The sequence below is a fragment of the Tamandua tetradactyla genome, chromosome 9 (assembly GCF_023851605.1).
Source record: "Tamandua tetradactyla isolate mTamTet1 chromosome 9, mTamTet1.pri, whole genome shotgun sequence".
Taxonomy (NCBI): Eukaryota; Metazoa; Chordata; class Mammalia; order Pilosa; family Myrmecophagidae; genus Tamandua; species Tamandua tetradactyla.
In genome coordinates this window covers 516,475-534,070 of record NC_135335.1, presented here as the reverse complement: position 1 = coordinate 534,070, position 17,596 = coordinate 516,475, and the positions used below count along the sequence as shown (strand labels likewise).

Here is a 17,596-nt window from a genome sequence, read left to right as displayed (position 1 = left end):
CGTGTGGGAGGCGTCCCCTTCCAGGGGCTTCGGGAGCAGACCCCACAGCTGGCCGCTCAGCACTCCCTGCTTCCCACCAGCGGAGGAGGTTCTCATTGAGGGCGTTGTGAAGGTAGGAAATGCATTAACTTGTTGTTCCATTTTGCTTTCAAAACATTCTAGTGCTGACATCCCTCCCTGCCCTGGCAGTCCCACCTTCCACGCCCACCAAAGCCGTGTCTCCCACAGTGGTCAACGGACTGGATATGTCAGAACAGCGGAGCTGGCTCTACCTGGAAGAGATGGTCAACTCCTTGCTCAATACGGCGCAGCAGCTGAAGACCCTGTTCGAACAGGCCAAGCAGGCCAGCTCCTACCGAGAAGCCGCCATGACTCACGCAAAGGCTCATGCTGACGCCGAGAGGAAGGAGGTAACAAGCTCCAGCTGGTGTCCGCAGTCTGCTCTGGGGATCGGTTGTGGATGTTTGCACTTGCTCACCAAGTCAGCTGCAGAATCATTCACAAATTAGGTTTTCCTGATAGAACCGTGATGGCTCTTACTGGTAAGGTGGTGTGGGTTTCAGTAGATAAGACGGCTTGCTTTCTTTTTCCTTACTGTGTCGGATGGAGGTGTGCATGGGTGGAAGTGAGGGACATACTGAGGCTGCAATCAGGCTGGAGACCTGGTGGCCTCTGGGGTGACATGAGTCTAAGTAGTGAGTAAGGATGAAGGGCTACTTTGCTTTTGTTTTGTTTTTCTTTTTATAGAATCTTTATTATGAAAGGTCAAGTTAAAAACATGAAACACACAGAAGCTGTTGCTTGTGGAGTTGTTTGCTGCTCTAGCTGCAGAGCTGCAACATCTACTTCATTGCTATGTATGGGTATAGATTTCCTTCCCGGGCTGTGGGATTTGGGGTCTGCTCTCTTTACCGTGGTCGTAAAAGTGGAATCATACAGTATCTGTCCTTTTGTGCCTGGCTTATTTCACTCAGCATTATGTCCTCAAGGATCATCTGTGTCATCATATGCTTCAGACATCATTTCATCTTACTGCTGCATAATTAGTCCATCGTATGTATGGTATGTATATACCACTTTTTGTTGATCCACTCACTTGTTGATGGGCACCTGGATTGTTCCCATCTCTTGGCAGTTGTGAATAGTGCCGTTATGAACATTGGTGTGCAAATGTCTGTTTGCATCGCTGCCCTCAACCCTTCTGGGTACGTACCGAGTATTGGTATTCCCAGGTCATAGGGCAACTCAATATTTAGTTTTCTGAGGGATCGCCAAACTGGCTTCCATAGCGGCTGCACATTATACATTCCCACCAGCAATGAACAAGTGTTCCAATTTCTCTGCATCCTCTCCAACATTTATAGTTTCCTGTTTGTTTAATAGCAGCCATTCTTATAGGTGTCAGGTGATATCTCATTGTCATCTTATTTGTATTTCCCTTAAAACCAATGAAGATGAGCAGCTCTTCATGTGCTTTTAGCCATCTGTGTTCGCTGTTCAGAAAACTGCCTATTCGTATCCTCTGTAATTATGTGGTTTGTTCTCTTGTTGGGTTGTGTAATTTCTTTATGTATACAAGATATTAAGCCTTTATCTGATATGTGGTTTCCAAATATTTTCTCCCATTGAGTTGGTTGCCCCTTCATCTTTTTGACAGAATCCTTTGAGGCACAGAGCCCTTTGATTCTGAGGAGTTCCCATTTATCTTTGTTTTGTTGCTTGTGCTTTGGGTGTGAAGTTCACCTCCTGTCACTAGGTCTTGATGATATTTCCCTACATTTTCAGTTTATTTCAAAAAAGGGAAAAAATGTATGCATGCCAGCCATAATTTTTGAGCACTCAGCCGTTACAGACGTTCTTTGTAATCCATGTCTTCCTACAGTCTTCATGTGGTTAGAGAGGGACTCATTTTATTACGTGTGGAGAGAAGTCCTTCATGTGTCTTGGAGTGGCAGCGCCATCAGGGCTGACGTGTCTCGCCTCTTCGTCAGTTCCCTTCCTCGCAATGGCCCCTCCCCAGCTGCCCCTGCAGCTGTCCCCCAACTCCCCATGCCTGCCTCCTCACTGCTGTGGGAGCCACGGTCAGCTCACACACACGCCTATCAGGGGTCCGAGGCAGCGCATGGAAAGCTTCTTGCAGCTTCGTGGTGTTGCAGCATGGGTGAGTCTCATCCATCTCCCTGGTTACCTGTGGAATAAGGCTGTTAGGGGCAGGGGCAGGGGCAGGGCTAAGGCGTCTAGCTAATGTGAGTGGCCAGAGGAAGCTGGAGAGGCGGCTGTGGGCACTAAGCCACTTTTTGCCGCTGAGCCAGCTTGGGAGGTGCTGTGTGTCAGGAATCAGGGGACTGAAAGGGGTGTCTCTTCTAGTTGGCACAATTGCAGAAAACATCACAGATGGAGTTGTTTAGGTTTTTTTTTTTTCCGCTACAAATGCAGTTGTTTTTCATTTAACAGAAAAGTGAAAGTTAAACAATATCCAACTATAAATGCCATAATTTATATATCTTTACTTTCATAAAATAAAGATTGATTTTCTGAAAGAGAAACTGAGGCCCAGAAGCTAATGAGGTGGGTAGTTCCCAGTCCTGGCTGCGTCTCAGGTTCAGAGGGGCTGAGACCCTCTGGTTGTCTGGTTTTTAAAGCTCTTTAGGTTAAACTTGAGGACACATAAGTTATGTCATAGTAGGTCAGGGGCTAATACAAGTTGTGCGATTGTTTACCTTAACCTGTGCAAGCACAGTTAGCTTTTGCTATTTTTTTGTTTTGTGTTTCTAATTAAAGGAAGAAAGGGTTGAGTGCTTGCGCAGTGAGTTGTAAACTTGTACAGGTGAAGTCACAACTGGCTGCACAACTCTACTGAAAAACAGCAGTGTTCTGTATTTAACCTGCATCACTGGTTCTCCCCCTCAGGTGCTTATCAGGTGTTTCTTGGACACGTTAACATATACACATCTCCAGAAACTACCCTGGACTAACTGAGATCTCCAGGAACTACCCTGGACTAAGAGTTCTCTCACAGAGAACTCTTTAAAAAGTTCGTGATTTTGATGCCCAGTCGTAGATGGGGCTCTGTAATTGTCCCTAGCTCTATGTAATTAGATTATAGGGAAGCAGATTCTAGATTAAGATGGAAAAACCACTGAAAATTTTTTTTAAATCTGCTGGGCAGTGTAATGGTACTTTAAAGCTGTGAGCACGTTGTTGCTAGAGGAAGGAAGAGGTTGGATTCCTCTCTGCTGGGAACGTTGTCAGGGGTTCCTAAATCCATCAGGTAGTTCATGTAAATATCATATCACATGATATTTAAGGTTCCTTCCAGCCCTAAAGTTTCTTTAGCCAAACCCTGCAACAGATCACTTACAATGGATATTCATATTCCCACGAAAACTCAGAATTTTATCAACAGCATGAAAATTTCTCTGCCTCTAAAACGAGTTAGATTTTAGTAGTGTTAATGAAGCAGGCCCTCTGGTATCAGTCTTTTTGAGGAGAATAGTTTCTCCCTAACTTTTCATTCAGCAGAAGGAACCCTCTTGGGGGAGAGAAGCCTGGGGAGTATGGGCTCTCGTTCATTTCCTCCCAGTGGAGAGGCATCTTATGTGACTGATGGTGTGGGGAGAAGAACCTGAGCATGTGTAAATTCCCTAACCCTTGCAAGCTTCCTGGTCTCAGAATGCAAAGATGGGCCTCCAATCAGGGAGAAATACTAGCACCCTAATTGGAGAACAACCTAGTTCTCTATTTCAGCTTTGTCACTAATAAAACTGATATTTTGCTCTCCCTCTGACTCCTGTGTCTTATCTTTCAGTTTGTCCCAATGTGAAGTGGGGAAAAAGGGAGTTACCTGTTGGTGTCCTTAAATCCCACAAGCATCACAGTACACCATAAATTGTGACTAGCCACGTTCATGCTACCTAAGCTATGAGATAGCATCCCGTTAGTTCTTCAAATCAGTGAACAGTTCTATCTTTCTGAAGTACAAAAACAATATAACCTTATAATTATATAAAGGACTTCTTTCTTCACTGGCATCAAAAATTAGGGAATTTTTATAGCTCAGTTGTCTGTCTCTAGGGAACACTGACATTTCCTAGGTTCTAGTTTATTGAGAATATTTTATTCGTGATCTGCACAAGTTGGTCCTGGGCAATTTGCAGTTAAATCTTCTTTATCTTCACAGGCTGTTCCACATCAGAAATAATCTAGATGCTCTTCTCTTAAATAACTAGTCAATATTTGCTGGTTTTCTATTACTCTTAACTCTTCACTCTCACATTTGTCTCTCCTGTTCCTTTTTCCCTCCTCCTCATCTTAGTTCTCCTGCGCAGCTTATCTAGCGCCAGCCCTCACTGGGGACCTGGGCATTTGGCTGGTGTCAGCTGGGACAGGCTCGCCGGCTTCTCTTAAGATCTGCTTCTGGCTTTGTCCCATTGTGCTTATTCTTACATCTCATTAGAAATTGCCCTGCAGCATTTTCTTCGGCTTGGTTTTTCATACAAATCTTTCTTTGTAGCCTTCTGATTTTCCTCTGCTTCCGTGTTAATGCTGCTTCATGGCCGTGCCCTCTGCCCAGTTTGGGCACCGAGGGGAGTCGGTTCGTCAGGGCCCCTCCACTCTTGCCAAGAGCTGCCGGCTGTGAGCCGCCCTCTGGAGCAGAGCAGATGTTCCCCCAGCTAGTCCTGCTTCGGCCCAGCGTCACATCTTTCTTCTTCCTCTTTGGACTCTTCTGCCTGTTTTCCACGTTAGCCTCCAGCTGGTTTTCTTCTCGACGGCTTCTGGGACTTGCGTCAGCATGGGCCATCCTGGTCTGGTGCCTTCTCGGCCACAATGAAAGGGTGTCCTCCTGCACAGCCAGCTTGGGGCGGCGGTGTGCGGCAGCTCAGGTCAGCTGGGGAGAGCTGCGGGCGGCTCGTCCAGGCGGTGGGACTGGAGCCCATGAATGCTGGCACGCCAGCTTGTTCATGTGTGGTCAGTGTGGAAGAGAAATTAAATTGATATTCTTCCACCAAACTTCATAAGAGACTTAATTTCTCTCATTTATTCCTGCTTTCTATAAACCAGAGGAAAGATTTTTTCAGGTCTTAATTTTCTATATGATTTCTCATTACATCGTTTTCAGGGAAAAAACTATTGCTTCTGCTTTTGAAAAAAGAGATTATTGAAAAATACTTGTAAAAAAGTATAATTCCAAACTAATACATACTCAAAGCTAAAAATTTTAAAAAACAGTAAAGCATAGGGTTTTTTAAAAAATCCTCACTGCTTTAGCCAAAGATAATCACTGTGAAAATTTTTCTGTCCTTTTTTTTTCGGGTAAAATTTACCTGCAGTGAACTGCTTGGTTCTTCCAAAGGCAGTTCGTGAGTTCTGATGAATGTGTGCACCCAGTCGTAATTTTCTGTTATCTCCATTGCTCCAGAAAATTCCATCATACCCCTTCTAGCCGTTCCCACTGCACAGCCAACCACTGTTCAGTTTTTGGGCTCTCTGACGTTCTTTTTTACCTGCCCATCTGCTGAATTTTCATTTCAGCTATTACAGATTTTAGAGATAGAATTTCTGCTTGGCTCTTGTGGGTGTCCAAGTCCCTGGTTAGGAGACAGAGAGCACATGTTAATTAACTGTGATGAAAATGGATTGATGCAGGAGTAACTAAATGTAACGTAGAAACTGCGTGTGTGTTGGGCCGGGTCGTTGGCGTGTGAGGCTCTGGATGCTGTGGGGTTCTTTAGCGGCCCCTGAAGAGGGCTAGATTCTGTTGCAGGAGACAGTGAGGTCACAGTGGCTTCTCGCAACCATGGCAGGCTCCGGGCCTTCTCTGCAGGGCAGGTCATCCTCTCAGCCCCTCGCTCTCCCCACAGGGAAACAGCTTGGCCTGCTCAGCCCCCAACCCCCACCCCGTCTCCCCACTGCTTTCCACGGGGCTCCTCGGAGTCCTCCAGGCCACGGCAGGCCAGAGGCGGGCGGGCGTGCTGACCGGGCCCTCTCCTCCGGCTGCAGCCCCTGGCCCTTGTCCTGCTGGGCCATGGGATGAGGCCCTCGGTGAGTACCTCCTTGCGGGCTGGCCCTTCCCCCGCTCCGGCTTGCCTGCGGTCCTTTTCTCGTGGTCTGGGGGCCTCCTCCACCACGCGCTGCTCTGCTGCTCCAGGAGGCCCGTCCCTGGTCCGTCACGCGGGTTTGGAGCAGCGTGCGAGACGGCGTATGTCTCAAGAGCGGGTTCTCTACCCTGCTTCTCCAGTGTCATGTCTGCCTGTTGCATGCTCAAGAACACTTTACCAGGTCTCCAGTTTGTAGTTGTCTCTTTGCTTTGCAGTTATAAGCAGTGTTTGATTATAATTGGGTGTTCATATTTTCACATATTTTTTTATTATATAGATACTTCAGATAAATCCCAAGCATGTAATCTAGGACAGTAATATATATTTTTTATTGATGTAAGATTCATAAGCCATAAATTGACCCTTTCAGAGGATACAGTGCAGGCTTTTAGTATGTTCCTGAGGTTGTGAAACTATTGCCCTCCTTAATTCCAGAACATTCTCATCACTGCAGAGGAAGCCCATGTCCATTAGCGGTCACCCGAGTTCCCTGTCCAGCACAGACTCATGAGGCCTCTGGCATGCTCGGGGTAACTCACCCAAAGGGAACCGCAGGGTACGGCCCCCGTGGGCACTGCCCGCCCCTGCCCTGCCCCTGCCCTGCCCCTGCCCTGCCCCTGGCTGGACAGCTTCCCCTGTGCATGTGGGCAGCACTGACCTGGCTGTTTCCAATTTCCTATTAGGAATAATGCTGCTTCTGAATTTTTGTGTATACATGTCTGTTTGAAAACCTGTTTTCAGGTCTCTTGGGCACCTGGGCACTTACTAGGAGTGGAGTTTTGGGGCCGTGTGGTGACTCTATGTGTTCAAGAAGCCGGCAGCCTGTCCCGCATGCTGTGGTGGGGGGCCCCTAGTGCCCGCCCCAACGGCACCCCTCACTGCCTGTTTGTGCTGTCCCAGCAACACCATTTGCACTTGTATCACCCTGGTGCCTGACAGTTATTGGCCATTTCTTGAGAAATGTCTATTCAGGTCCTTGCCCATTTTTGTTATTTTTTTTTATTGTTTAGTTGTAAGAATTCTTTATTCTGGATACTAGTCCCTCACTGGATATATGATTTGCAAATATTTTCTCACATTCTGTGGATTATCTTTTTCCTCTTTTTTTTTTTTTTTTAAAGGAAAGACAGAGAGAAGGAAGGAAGGATAGAAGGAAGGAAAGGAGGAAGAAAGGGAAACATCTTTTAAACATTTTCTTGTTTTATTGTATTTTTGTTTCTCCGTTTTTTGTTACATGGGCTGGGGCCGGGAATCGAACCGAGGTCCTCCGGCATAGCAGGCAAGCACTTTGCCCGCTGAGCCACCGCGGCCCGCCCATCTTTTTTTTTTAATATATATATTTTTATTGAGAAATCTTCACAAACACACAGTCCACACTGGTTACAATCAGTGGCTCACAGCATCATCACATGGTTGCCTATTCATCATTGTGATTATTTTTTAGAACATTTACATCACTCCAGAAAAGAAAGAAAAGGAAAAAAACTCATGAATCCCATACACTTTATCCCTCCCTCTCATTGACCATCTACCCATTTTGCCCTTTGTCCACACTGTTATTTATTTTTTTACTCATCTGTCCATACCCTGGATAAAAGAAGCATCAGATACAAGGTTTTCATAATCATGTGGTCACATTATAAAAGCTATATAGTTATAAATCGTCTTAAAGAATCAAGGATAGGGTGGGCCATGGTGGCTTAGCAGGGCAGAGTTCTTGCTTGCCATGTCGGAGACCCGGGTTCGCTTCCCGGTCCCTGCCCAGCCTAAAAAAAAAGAAAGAATCAAGACTACTCAGACATAGCTCAACAGTTTCAGGCACTTCCCTCCAGCCACTCCAATACACCATAAACTACAAAGGGATATCTATGTAATGCATAAGAATAGCCTTCAGGATAACCTCTTAACTCTGTCTGACATCTCTCAACCACTGACACTTTATTTTGTCTCATTTCTCTCTTCCCCCTTTTGGTCAAGAAGGCTTTCTCAGTCCCTTGGTACCAGGTCCCTGTTCATCCTGGGATTTCTGTCCCATGTTGCCAGGGAGATTTATGCCCCTGGGAGTCATGCCCCACATAGGAGGGAGGGCAGTGAGTTCACCTGCCGCGTTGGCTTAGAGAGAAAGAGAGGCCACAGCTGAGCAACAAAAGAGGTTCTCTGGGGGTGACTCTTAGGCACAATTATCAGTAATTAGTCTTTCCTCTCCAGGAATAAGTTTCATAGGGGCAGACCCCAAGATTGATACTCTCCCTTTTTTTTTTTTCACATGGGCAGGCACGGGGAATCAAACCCGGGTCCTCTGACATGGCAGGTGAGCATTCTTGTCTGCTGAGCCACCATGGCCCGCCCCCTTTCTTGATAGTAGCCTTTGAAGCACAGAGTTTTTACTATTGTTGAAGTCCAGTTTATGTTTTTTTTTCTTGTATTTCTTATGCTTTTAGTAACATACCTAAGAAACCATTGCCAAACCCGAGATCCCAAAGATTGACACCTATGTCTTCTAAGTTTTATAGTTTTGACTTTTATAAACGTTTTTGAATGTTGTTTGAGGTAGGGGCTCAGCTTCATCTTGAGCGTGTGGGTTTTCTGTTGTCCCAGCACCACGTGTGAAGAGACCATTCTTGCTCATTAGCACACTTCTCTGGGAAAATGTCTCCAGGGCGTGAACATTTTTAAGACTTCTAATGCCTTTACCCCTGAATGGCTGTCCTGGTTTATAATCCCATCAGGAGAATGAAATTTTGATTTCCTAAACTTTTGCCAGCACCCACGTTATTCTATTTAGCTTTTGCCATTTTATCATATCTTTGAAAAGTACCTTTTTCAGTTTGTACTAATTTTATTTCTACTAGAAGACATTTCTTTAAAACATTTATAAAGAATTTAGCCTAGAAATCTCTTGTTACCGGCATGAGGAACCAGCTGGCTCTGCGTCATAGTAAATTATTCGCTTGTTCTTCAGCAGTTAGGGGTAGATGCTTACTGAATGCTGAGGAATGTGCCAAATAGAAGCTTCCGTAGCCTATTACATTGTGAAACACGTGTAAGAGGGTCAGCAGCGCTCCTGCGGGTGGCCGGTGCCTTTGAGCAGGGGCTTGTTTTTTAGGTAATCCTAGAAGATGGAGATGCGGTTAGGATTTTGAAGTCTAGTTTTGATTATTAGTTTTACTTCCTGGTGGCGTTGTCTACAGTCTGGACACCTCCCAGGCTCCAGAATAAAAGGGCTGAGAAGGGCCCAAGAGGTCAGGAGATTCCAGACTTGCTTTGGCCGTACCCTGATAAGTAGGAGCCCCTGCGTGGGCGCAGTGGAGGGCAAAGGCAGGTGGTGCCCATTGACCCCAGCACCCCATTGTGTGTCCCTGGGCCCTTGTGGGGCCTGGGGGGTGTCCAGGCATGCCGCCATGCCCAGGGCTATGGGGACTGGATGGAGCTTTGCCTGCATCCCGCTTATTTGCAGCTCCCAGGAGAGCCTGGGCATGTCACGTGTGCTGTGAAGGACAGGCTCTGCTGAGCAGTCAGGGCACTGAACTTACCCCACGGACGAGTCCCTGTCTCCCATGACAGCGGTGCCCAGAAGCAAGGGGGACAGTGCCCGGGGGCAAGGGGGTGGTGCCTTGGGGTGAGAGGGCTCCCATTCAGACCACGCCAGCCCCCCGTGGGACCCCGGGTCCTGGCGGCCCCCTCGGGCCCCCCACAAGCCCCAGTGCATCCAGACTGAATGAGGTACCAGGAAGGGAGGTGGTGTGGCTTAGGTCTGGGAGGCTGAGGGCCAGAGAGCAGGGCTGTGCAGGAACGTTGGTTAGGGCTGGGCCCCGAAAAAGGGTGATACTGGAGGTTGGACAGACAGATGGCTAGGTGGGGCCAGAGCCAGAGGCGAGGGCAGTGTCCACCACATCCACCCAGTGGCTGCCCCAGGCTGCCCCGCACTGGCCGTGTCCGGGGTTTCTGAATGGGCTGTTTCTGAGCGGGGCCACATGGGGACCAGCAGTGCCCCCATAGCCTGGGCCCTCGCTGCCCAGCATTGCCCCCACCGGCCTGGCCCCTTACTGCCCAGCCGGGGCATCCTCGGGCCCCCCCATGGAAGCCCCTCCCCCTGCAGTGGAGGGTGCTGGTGGGGGTGGGTGCAGTGGAGGAGCATCGGCCATGACACGGCATTTATGGAGGGCGAAACCTAGGAGGGGGTGCAGCTTGCACAGCCGTGGTGAAAGTGAGTGTGCAAGGTGTGGGACGGTGGGCTCTCTCGTGAGCTCTCTCGTGAGCCAGCCTCTCTGCACCAGGCAGACGGAACCAGCCTCCCGAGGGGTGTGGGTCCTGGGGGGCCTGCCTCCGTCTTTTTGGTCAGCCTGGATGCAGGACCCGGCACAGAGCACCAGCCCCACAGGGTCTGATGTGGACAGTCCTGCTGTCCTGGCGTGGCTTTTCCTCTGATGGGGCACCTGTGAGATTGCGTGGAATGGGGTGGGCAGTTTGCACGTAGGTGTCGTGGTCCCACTTGTGTCTCTGTAAGGAGGTAGTGCTGGCCCAGGTGATGGCGTGGTACATCCCGCCTTGCCGACCTGCCTCTGCTCTTCCTCCTTGCCCCTCCTCCTCCCTGCCCCTCCTCGCTGTCCCTCCTCGCTCCCATCCTCCCTGTCCCTCCCTGTGCCCCTCCTCACTGATCTGCCTCTTGTATCTTCTCACAGCAGTCCTGCGTCAACTGCGGCCGGGAGGCCCTGAGTGAGTGCACAGGCTGCCACAAGGTCAACTACTGCTCCACCTTCTGCCAGCGCAAGGTAGGGTGGGGCTCTGCCACCTGGGGTAACACACCTGTGGGGGCGGGTGGTGTGGGCCCAGCTCTCAGTGCCCGCTAGGTGCCCTCGGAGCTGAGGGGCTGTGCCGTCCCCTGCCCCCCATGCCTAGCAATGGAGATGTGTCAAGCCTCCCCTCAGGCCCGGCCTCCGTCTGGGTCCATTGGGCTCCCTGGACAGTCTGGCCCAGGGCCAGCTTCCCAGGCAGTGTTCCCTTAGATGGCTGTGGCCACTGAGCCCTGGGAGGTGGCCTCTCCCCCACGCATCTTTGGGCCTCTTGGGAGGCCCAGGCTGGCTGTGACCTCTGCACTTCTCCCTTCTGCTTCTCAGTTAGGGCTCGGGGAGTGACAGAGAATATTCTCTACTATAGCCATTGCTGGTTCAAGTTTTTATAGCTTTTTCTGCCCTTGCTCAGTGTGCTTTGGGCGTGTCTCGTTATTGTAATTTAGTTAACAAAGGTGACGTTTGTTCTGAGTTCAGCAGAAACAAGGTTCAGCACTTGTGCTGTCTATCCCTCGCTCCCCGCAACCCCCCACTCTATACGCAATGTCCGCTCTTTCCCAGCACAGGTATTTTAGAGATGGGCAAGTCTCTACTTCTCGGCGGCAGAGGCTGTGCTTTGCCCATCTTGGCACTGTGCACGTGCAGGACACAGTCTCGCACACGGGAGGCCTCAGCAGACGTCTATGGGGTCAAACTTCCAGGGGGCTTCAGATCACGTGCTCCTGGTCCATCTAGATGGAATCGGCACTATCTCCTGTGTGCTATAGGGCATTATTCTACAGAATACTTGGGTTTTGAAAGATGTCCACTCGCCTTGTGTGTTTGCAGTCCAGTGATGCTTTGAAGGGTCGAGGTCCAGGGAGTGGGGCTGGGGGTTGGCATTGCGGGCATCGTCTGGGGGTGGCTAAGAGCCAGGTGGGACTCAGGGCTGCCCTAACTTGGGGGCTGTGCTTGGCCCACCCCATTCTCTTCCAGCTTACTTCCAGGGGCCCTGGGCTCTGCAGGGCTGACCCTGCTTGTTTCATCTTGGCTGCACATGTGGGCTGGGCTCTGCCCAGGGCACAGCGCAGTGTGTGAAGCCAGGTGGCCATGGTGGCGGCTGCGAAGCTGAGCATGGAACAGGGCGGGGGGGTGGGGAACTCCGTGGCATATTCTCTTCACTTCTGAGTATATTTGAAATTTTCCACAATTAAAAGTGGATGGTGAAGTCCCTTGAGGGATGGGAGAAGAAATATACAACTATTAAACTTCACCACCGGGAAAACCCCTGATACTGGGTCAGACTTTAGGGACACCCAAATCAATAAGGCAAGCCCGTGATCATGAGGCTCACTCTTGTGAAGCTTATGTAGGTAGTGGAGAAGCTTAGACTATTAGCCTACCTGTAGGCACACCTGAGAGTGACTTCTGGAGGACCTCTGTTGTTGCTCAGATATGGCCTCTCTCTCTCTAAACCCAACTCTGCAAATAATTCATTGCCCTCCCTGCTACGTGGGACATGACATCCAGGGGTGAAGGTCTCCCTGGCAGCATGGGAGATGACTCCCAGGGATGAATCTGGCCCTGGCATTGTGGGATCAACAATTCCATCCTGACCAAAAGGGGGAAAAGAAGTGTAACAAATAAGGTATTATGGCAGAGAGAGTTCAAACAGAGTCGAGAGGCTACTCTCACAAGCTTCAGTTAGACATTGCTACCTATCATAACTTACCAAACCTCAATCAAAATCATTTCAGCCAATCCTAAAGAACACTAGGGCAATAATATAAGGTTCTACACACTAGGATAACTTAACGGAAAGCTACAACCTCCAGATGGGTCCCTGGACCTGATAAGTCCTGAAGTGCAGAGGGGCCAGCCTCTGCAGAACATCAACTAGTTCCATCCCCGTATCTCATATGAAAAAGTTAGAATGGGCATAGTCCAAATACTCCTAAAGAATGGGAGAAAGATCAAAGGTGATGGTGGAGTTATACAGAGATCGGGTTTAACAAATGAGCATGATGCTGAATCATTAGACTGATGGACCTTTGTCATGTTGGATGGGGTGTTGATCACATGGGGGTAGGGGGTGGAACCAGCTGATGCTCTGGAAAGGCTGGGCCCAAAGGCTAGCCCCTGGGCGCATGCTTAGTGCACGGTACATGACCCAGCCCGGCCTTGCAGGGGCTTTGTGCACCGAGGAGGTAAGTGTGCAGGCGACTGCGGTGTGGCCTGGCAGCCACCGTCCTCACTACCCCTGTGGACTCACAGCTCACCACCGTCCTGGAACATTAGGGCTGCTCCAGCTGCTTCGGTCAATTATAAGTAACGCTGTGGATAGATACGTTGTATGTAAATATTTTTCTGCATTTGTGGTCATTTATTTTGTGGTATAACTGAATCAGCGACCTGAGCCTGTCTTGGTGTTTCAGGCCCATCCTTGGTGTTGGTTCCTGCGCTGGCCTCTTACAGCTCAGGGCAGGGGCAGCCGGGAGCCCATGGGCTGGACTTGGGAGCATTCCCCGGTGCCCCCAGGGCTCATGCTGGCCATGAGAGGGGTGGGTGGGCCGAGGACCCCCATGGGCCCTGCTGACGGGTGTGTGCTCCTTTCTTAGGACTGGAAGGACCACCAGCACGTGTGTGGGCAGTCAGCAGCCGTCACTGTCCAGGCGGAAGAGGTCCACGTCGCCGAGAGCGTGATGGAGAAGGTCCCCGTGTGAGGTGTTCGTGTGTGCGGCCTGCCCAGCCCCTGTGCTGGCTTGGGGTCGCCCAGGAGAGGAGTGCGCTGGGCAGGACCTGGGGAACTTGCTGGCCAGGCCATTTTTGAGTCCTCAAGTGCCCATGCAGGGCCTGTGGGAGCTACGCCTGAGGGGCCGGGTGGGCTGGGGCAGGCTCTGGTGCTCTCTGTCCCCGGTCGGGTGCCTGCTCTGGACCTGTGCTCTGTGAGTCGCACGTGTGGTCTGTGAATAAAGTCGACATCCCCTGCCTACCCTGACGGTGTCCCCCACATGGCCTTGGGGGAGGGGGTTCAGGCCCTGTGAGGCACTGCAGGTGCCAGCCGAGAGCCCCCTGAGCGGCCTCTGAGGGACAAGGTATCAGGTTTGCCCACCTGGGGTGAACTGCTTAGCCGGGCTGGGCCTCGGTCCCTCCTCCTGGCTGCGCCGTCTCTGCCAGCCCCTGGCACAGGCCCAGCTGCTTGCTGCTCTTGTGCACCCGGATCTCCCGGCTGCCCGTGGGGTCCCCACCTGCTCCCTGCATCTGCTGTCCTCACTGCCCTGTGCCGGGGTCTGCCTCCTGGGTCCAAGCCCTAGTCAGGGGTCCAGACATCTGCGCACCTGCCTCCCTGTTCTGGAAGCCTCTGGTGGCCTCCATGGGGTGCTGTTTCTCCACCTGCTCAGCAGCTCTACCTTTGGAGGAGAGAAAGGTGAAGCTGCGTTTGGAAGACAGCACCTGTGGGGACAGGAGCCAGCAGCCAGGTACTCAGCCTGGATGGAGCCGCTTGGTACCCAGGCCGCAGCCCCTCTCACTGCCCGTTTCCTTTCACTACAACAGGAGCATGTGCCTGCCATCCTGCCTCGGGGCCCCTGGCCAGGGGTTGGAGGTGGAGTTGGGGGGGGGGGGTAGCCTTCTCCGTGCTGTGACCACAGTGCCTGGCACAACAGGCGGGTCACCAAGGGTTCTCCGCGCAGACGGGGGGTCTCAGTGCAGCCCCCGAGGCCTGGTCCTGGCCGCGCTCCTGGGCAAGCAGCCTGTGGCAGCTGAGTCTTGTCCCTGCTTCTTTAAAACGCGTCACGGACTCGGCCTGCGGGTAGCTTCCAAGCCACTGATTGTCGGCTCTGGCGCGTCTTGGTCATCGGAGAGGAAGGCTGCTGGCCGGCGCATCGCTGGAGCCCGGACTAGGGGTCGCCAGGCAGCTGGTGGGAGCTCAGAGCCCGCGACCCCACCCCCACCCCCACCGCAGCAGCCTCCACAGCCTGGGGAATTTGGGGGGCTTTGTTTAGAGGCCTACAAGGCCGCCACTTCTGCTCTTGCGCGGGAAGGCGGGGGGTCTGAACAGCAGCTGGGCCGCAGGGCCCTGCGGAAGCGGGCGCGAAAGCGGGCGTTGAAGATGGTGTAGACGGCGGGGTTGAGCGCGCTGTTGGCGTAGCCCAGCCAGGTAACGGCGCTGACCAGGCGCGCGGGCGAGGCGCAGGCGGGACACAGTGCGCGCGTGACGTGCACCACGAAGAACGGCGTCCAGCACAGCAGGAAGGTCCCTGCGGGGACGGCCATGAGTGGGGGTGTCGGGGGCCTGCCCTCCCACCCCCTCGCCCACGCCAGGACAGGGACCCACCGACCACCACCGGCAGGGCCCTCATGGCCTTGCCCTCCCGGCCTGGGATCTTGGCGCGCCTTCTCCTGTGGACTGGCGGTGGGGAGGCGTCGGGGGGTGGGAGGGTGGCGGGGAGCGCGTGTCCCTGCAACTTCGCGCGTCGCGCCTCCCGCCTGCGCCGCAGCCCCCGGAACGTGGCCCAGTAGAGCAGCAGCATGAGCAGGCAGGGCAGGAAGAAGGAGCACACGGACGAGTAGACGACGTAGTCGCGGTCCTCCAGGCGGCACACGGACGGGTCACGGCCCTGCGCGTCGTTGAGGCCGCACAGCACGGGCGCCGCCACGGCCGCCGCCAGCAGCCACGTGGCGCTGATGAGCAGCAGCTGGCGGCGGCCCCGGCCATGGTAGCGCAGCGGCACGGTCACGGCCACGAACCTGTGGGGAACGCGTTGAGAGCGGCCGCGGGGCCGGCCGGGGGCGTGGGGAGGCGGGGTACACGCACCTGTCCACGCTGATGGCGCAGAGATTGAAGATGGAGGCGGTGCACAGCATGACGTCTGCGGCCAGAAGCGCGTTACAGAGGCCGAGGCTCAGGCGCCACGCGCCACCCTGCACCTGCGCGCGGGACCGAGGGCGCAGACTGGAGACCCGCGGGCCATCCGCGCCGCCGCCCAGGGGCTGCGCGGCCACCTGGGGCCTTTCTCACCCGTTTATGGGGTCGGGGGAGAATCACATCAGAGGGAAAGGGAAGCCTCGGGAGCCGCTGCGCCCTGCGCCACGCAGCCCTCCTGGGGGCCGGGACTGGGGGTGGGCGGATCCCTGCGGGCGGGCCTCCGAGGCTGCTGATCTCTGCTCAGGGGAGAGGCTCCGGTGACGGGCCCGGGGACCCCACACCCGCAGCGCTGTGTGAGGCTAACCCGGTGGTCTCGGCGCACTCCTTCACTTCCATAAACTGAGGGCACAAGTGGTGAGCGCAGGAACAAAGCCTTGGGCCCAGGGCCAGCCCCCCCCCCCCCCCCGACAAATGAGTAGTCCCGCCCCTTCTAAATCCTCTCCTGCCGATTTGGCCTGATTAGAAGCTTAAGAGGCATCACAGTGACGCCTGTCCACGACTCCTGAGGACAGGAGGTCATGTGTTCTCGCCTCCCGGCCTCTGCCCTCGCCTGGACTCGTGGCCATCTCAGGAAGCCCTGCCCCCGCCCCCCTCCCGCAGCCCAGGTCAGCGTGGCCCCAGGATAGCCTTAAGCTGCTTTTCTGTGCCCCAAACGCCCAGCAGCAGAGCTTGGCGCCTGCGTGGACCCACCCAAGGTCTGGGTTGGAGCCTCCTGAGTAGGTTTCTCACCAGGATCCCCCCACCCAACCCGCGCCCCTGCCCTGGGACCCCACCTGGGGCCCAGGCCACCCCTGCCCCGCCAGCCGAGTCAGTTCGCCCCAGGGCCTCCTGCCGCGTGGCTGTGGACGTGGTATAGGGATGGGTGCCAGGGGCGGCCGGTGCCAGGGGCGGCCAGAGCCAGGGGCTAAACTTGCAGCTACCTGTCCGCCAGGGAACGAATCTCGCCAGGACGGAGACTTCTTACCGTAGTGGACGCTGAGACGGGGAGGGCGGGGGCGGCAAGCGGGACCCAGGAGCGGGCCAGCCGGGGCCAGGCGCAGGGTCCGTGCACCCGCCCAGCCTGAGCTGCCAAGAGCCGGGAAAGTGGGCAGGCGTGTGGGCCCCCGGGCGGGCCTGGCGGGGCCGCGGAGCGGGGTAGGGGGCGCGGCCGCGCTCACCTCGGAATACACGAAGAGCGGCAATACGAGCAGCGCGAGTAGGAGGTCGGCGGCCGCCAGGCTCAAGAGGAAGTAGTTGGTGGGCGTGTGCAGGGCGGGATCGGCCGCCACGCTCACGCACACGAGTGAGTTTCCCGCGAGCACCGCACCGATGAGCAGCACGCCGCCCGCCAGCGCCGCCACGCTCGGCTCCACGGCCCCCGCGCCCGGCCCGCGCCCCGCCAGCGGCTCGCCAGCGTCCGCGGCGCTGCGGTTCCCCATGGCGCGCCGGCCCCGTGCGCCCCAGCGGGCGCTCGGCACCGCGGACAGCAACCCCCAAGCGCGCCCCGCCCACGAGCCGAGCCCCTCCCCCAGGGTGCCCCGCCCAGGCCCGAGTCCCGCACTCCCGGCAGGACTCTTAGGTTCGCCCGCAGTTTGCCCAGCTCCGACTTCTGGGCGCTGCGAGAGAGGAGACCCGCGCGAGTGGGTGGGGGTGGCCGCGCGCTCTGCACCGCGAGAAGTCGACGGGGCTGAAAGAACGACCTTTCCGGAAGACGCGCGGGCACACCCGCTCGGGCCCCTCTTCGGGCCCCTCCATCGGTCTATGCCAGGAGTCCTCTCCGCTGCCCGCCACGTTCTGAGGGCGCCGCGCCTGTCCACCGGAGA

At 54.2% G+C, this 17,596-nt stretch overlaps 2 protein-coding genes across 3 annotated transcripts in view; one reads left to right on the top strand and one right to left on the bottom strand.

Annotated features, from left to right (window-relative positions):
* The window catches only part of DEAF1 (DEAF1 transcription factor), a 42,632-nt gene extending 28,773 nt beyond the window's left edge, over positions 1–13,859 (top strand). For both annotated transcript variants that reach the window (XM_077115275.1, XM_077115277.1), the window contains 3 exons: positions 163–410; positions 10,781–10,870; positions 13,486–13,859. In XM_077115275.1, the coding sequence (XP_076971390.1) occupies positions 163–410; positions 10,781–10,870; positions 13,486–13,590 (443 nt within the window). In that variant the 3' untranslated portion in view covers positions 13,591–13,859. The remainder of the gene's footprint in view (positions 1–162; positions 411–10,780; positions 10,871–13,485) is intronic.
* On the bottom strand, positions 13,225–17,212 carry DRD4 (dopamine receptor D4). Its single transcript, XM_077115278.1, has 4 exons — positions 16,952–17,212; positions 15,684–15,796; positions 15,204–15,616; positions 13,225–15,126 (listed from the first exon to the last, which is right to left on the bottom strand). The coding sequence occupies exons 1-4, from the start codon at positions 17,210–17,212 to the stop codon at positions 14,876–14,878; spliced, it is 1,038 nt and encodes a 345-aa protein (XP_076971393.1). The 3' UTR covers positions 13,225–14,875.
* Positions 17,213–17,596: the final 384 nt, after the last annotated feature.

What these genes read in the sequence shown, in the direction of transcription:
- DRD4 (XM_077115278.1), bottom strand. Translation starts at nt 17,212, where the DNA reads ATGGGGAACCGCAGCGCCGCGGACGCTGGCGAGCCGCTGGCGGGGCGC. An exon ending in CGCTCTTCGTGTATTCCGAG is followed by an intron (nt 15,797 to 16,951) that starts GTGAGCGCGGCC and finishes TCCCGCGCGCAG; the next exon opens with GTGCAGGGTGGCGCGTGGCG. An exon ending in GGCCCTGCCGGTGGTGGTCG is followed by an intron (nt 15,127 to 15,203) that starts GTGGGTCCCTGT and finishes CCGTCCCCGCAG; the next exon opens with GGACCTTCCTGCTGTGCTGG.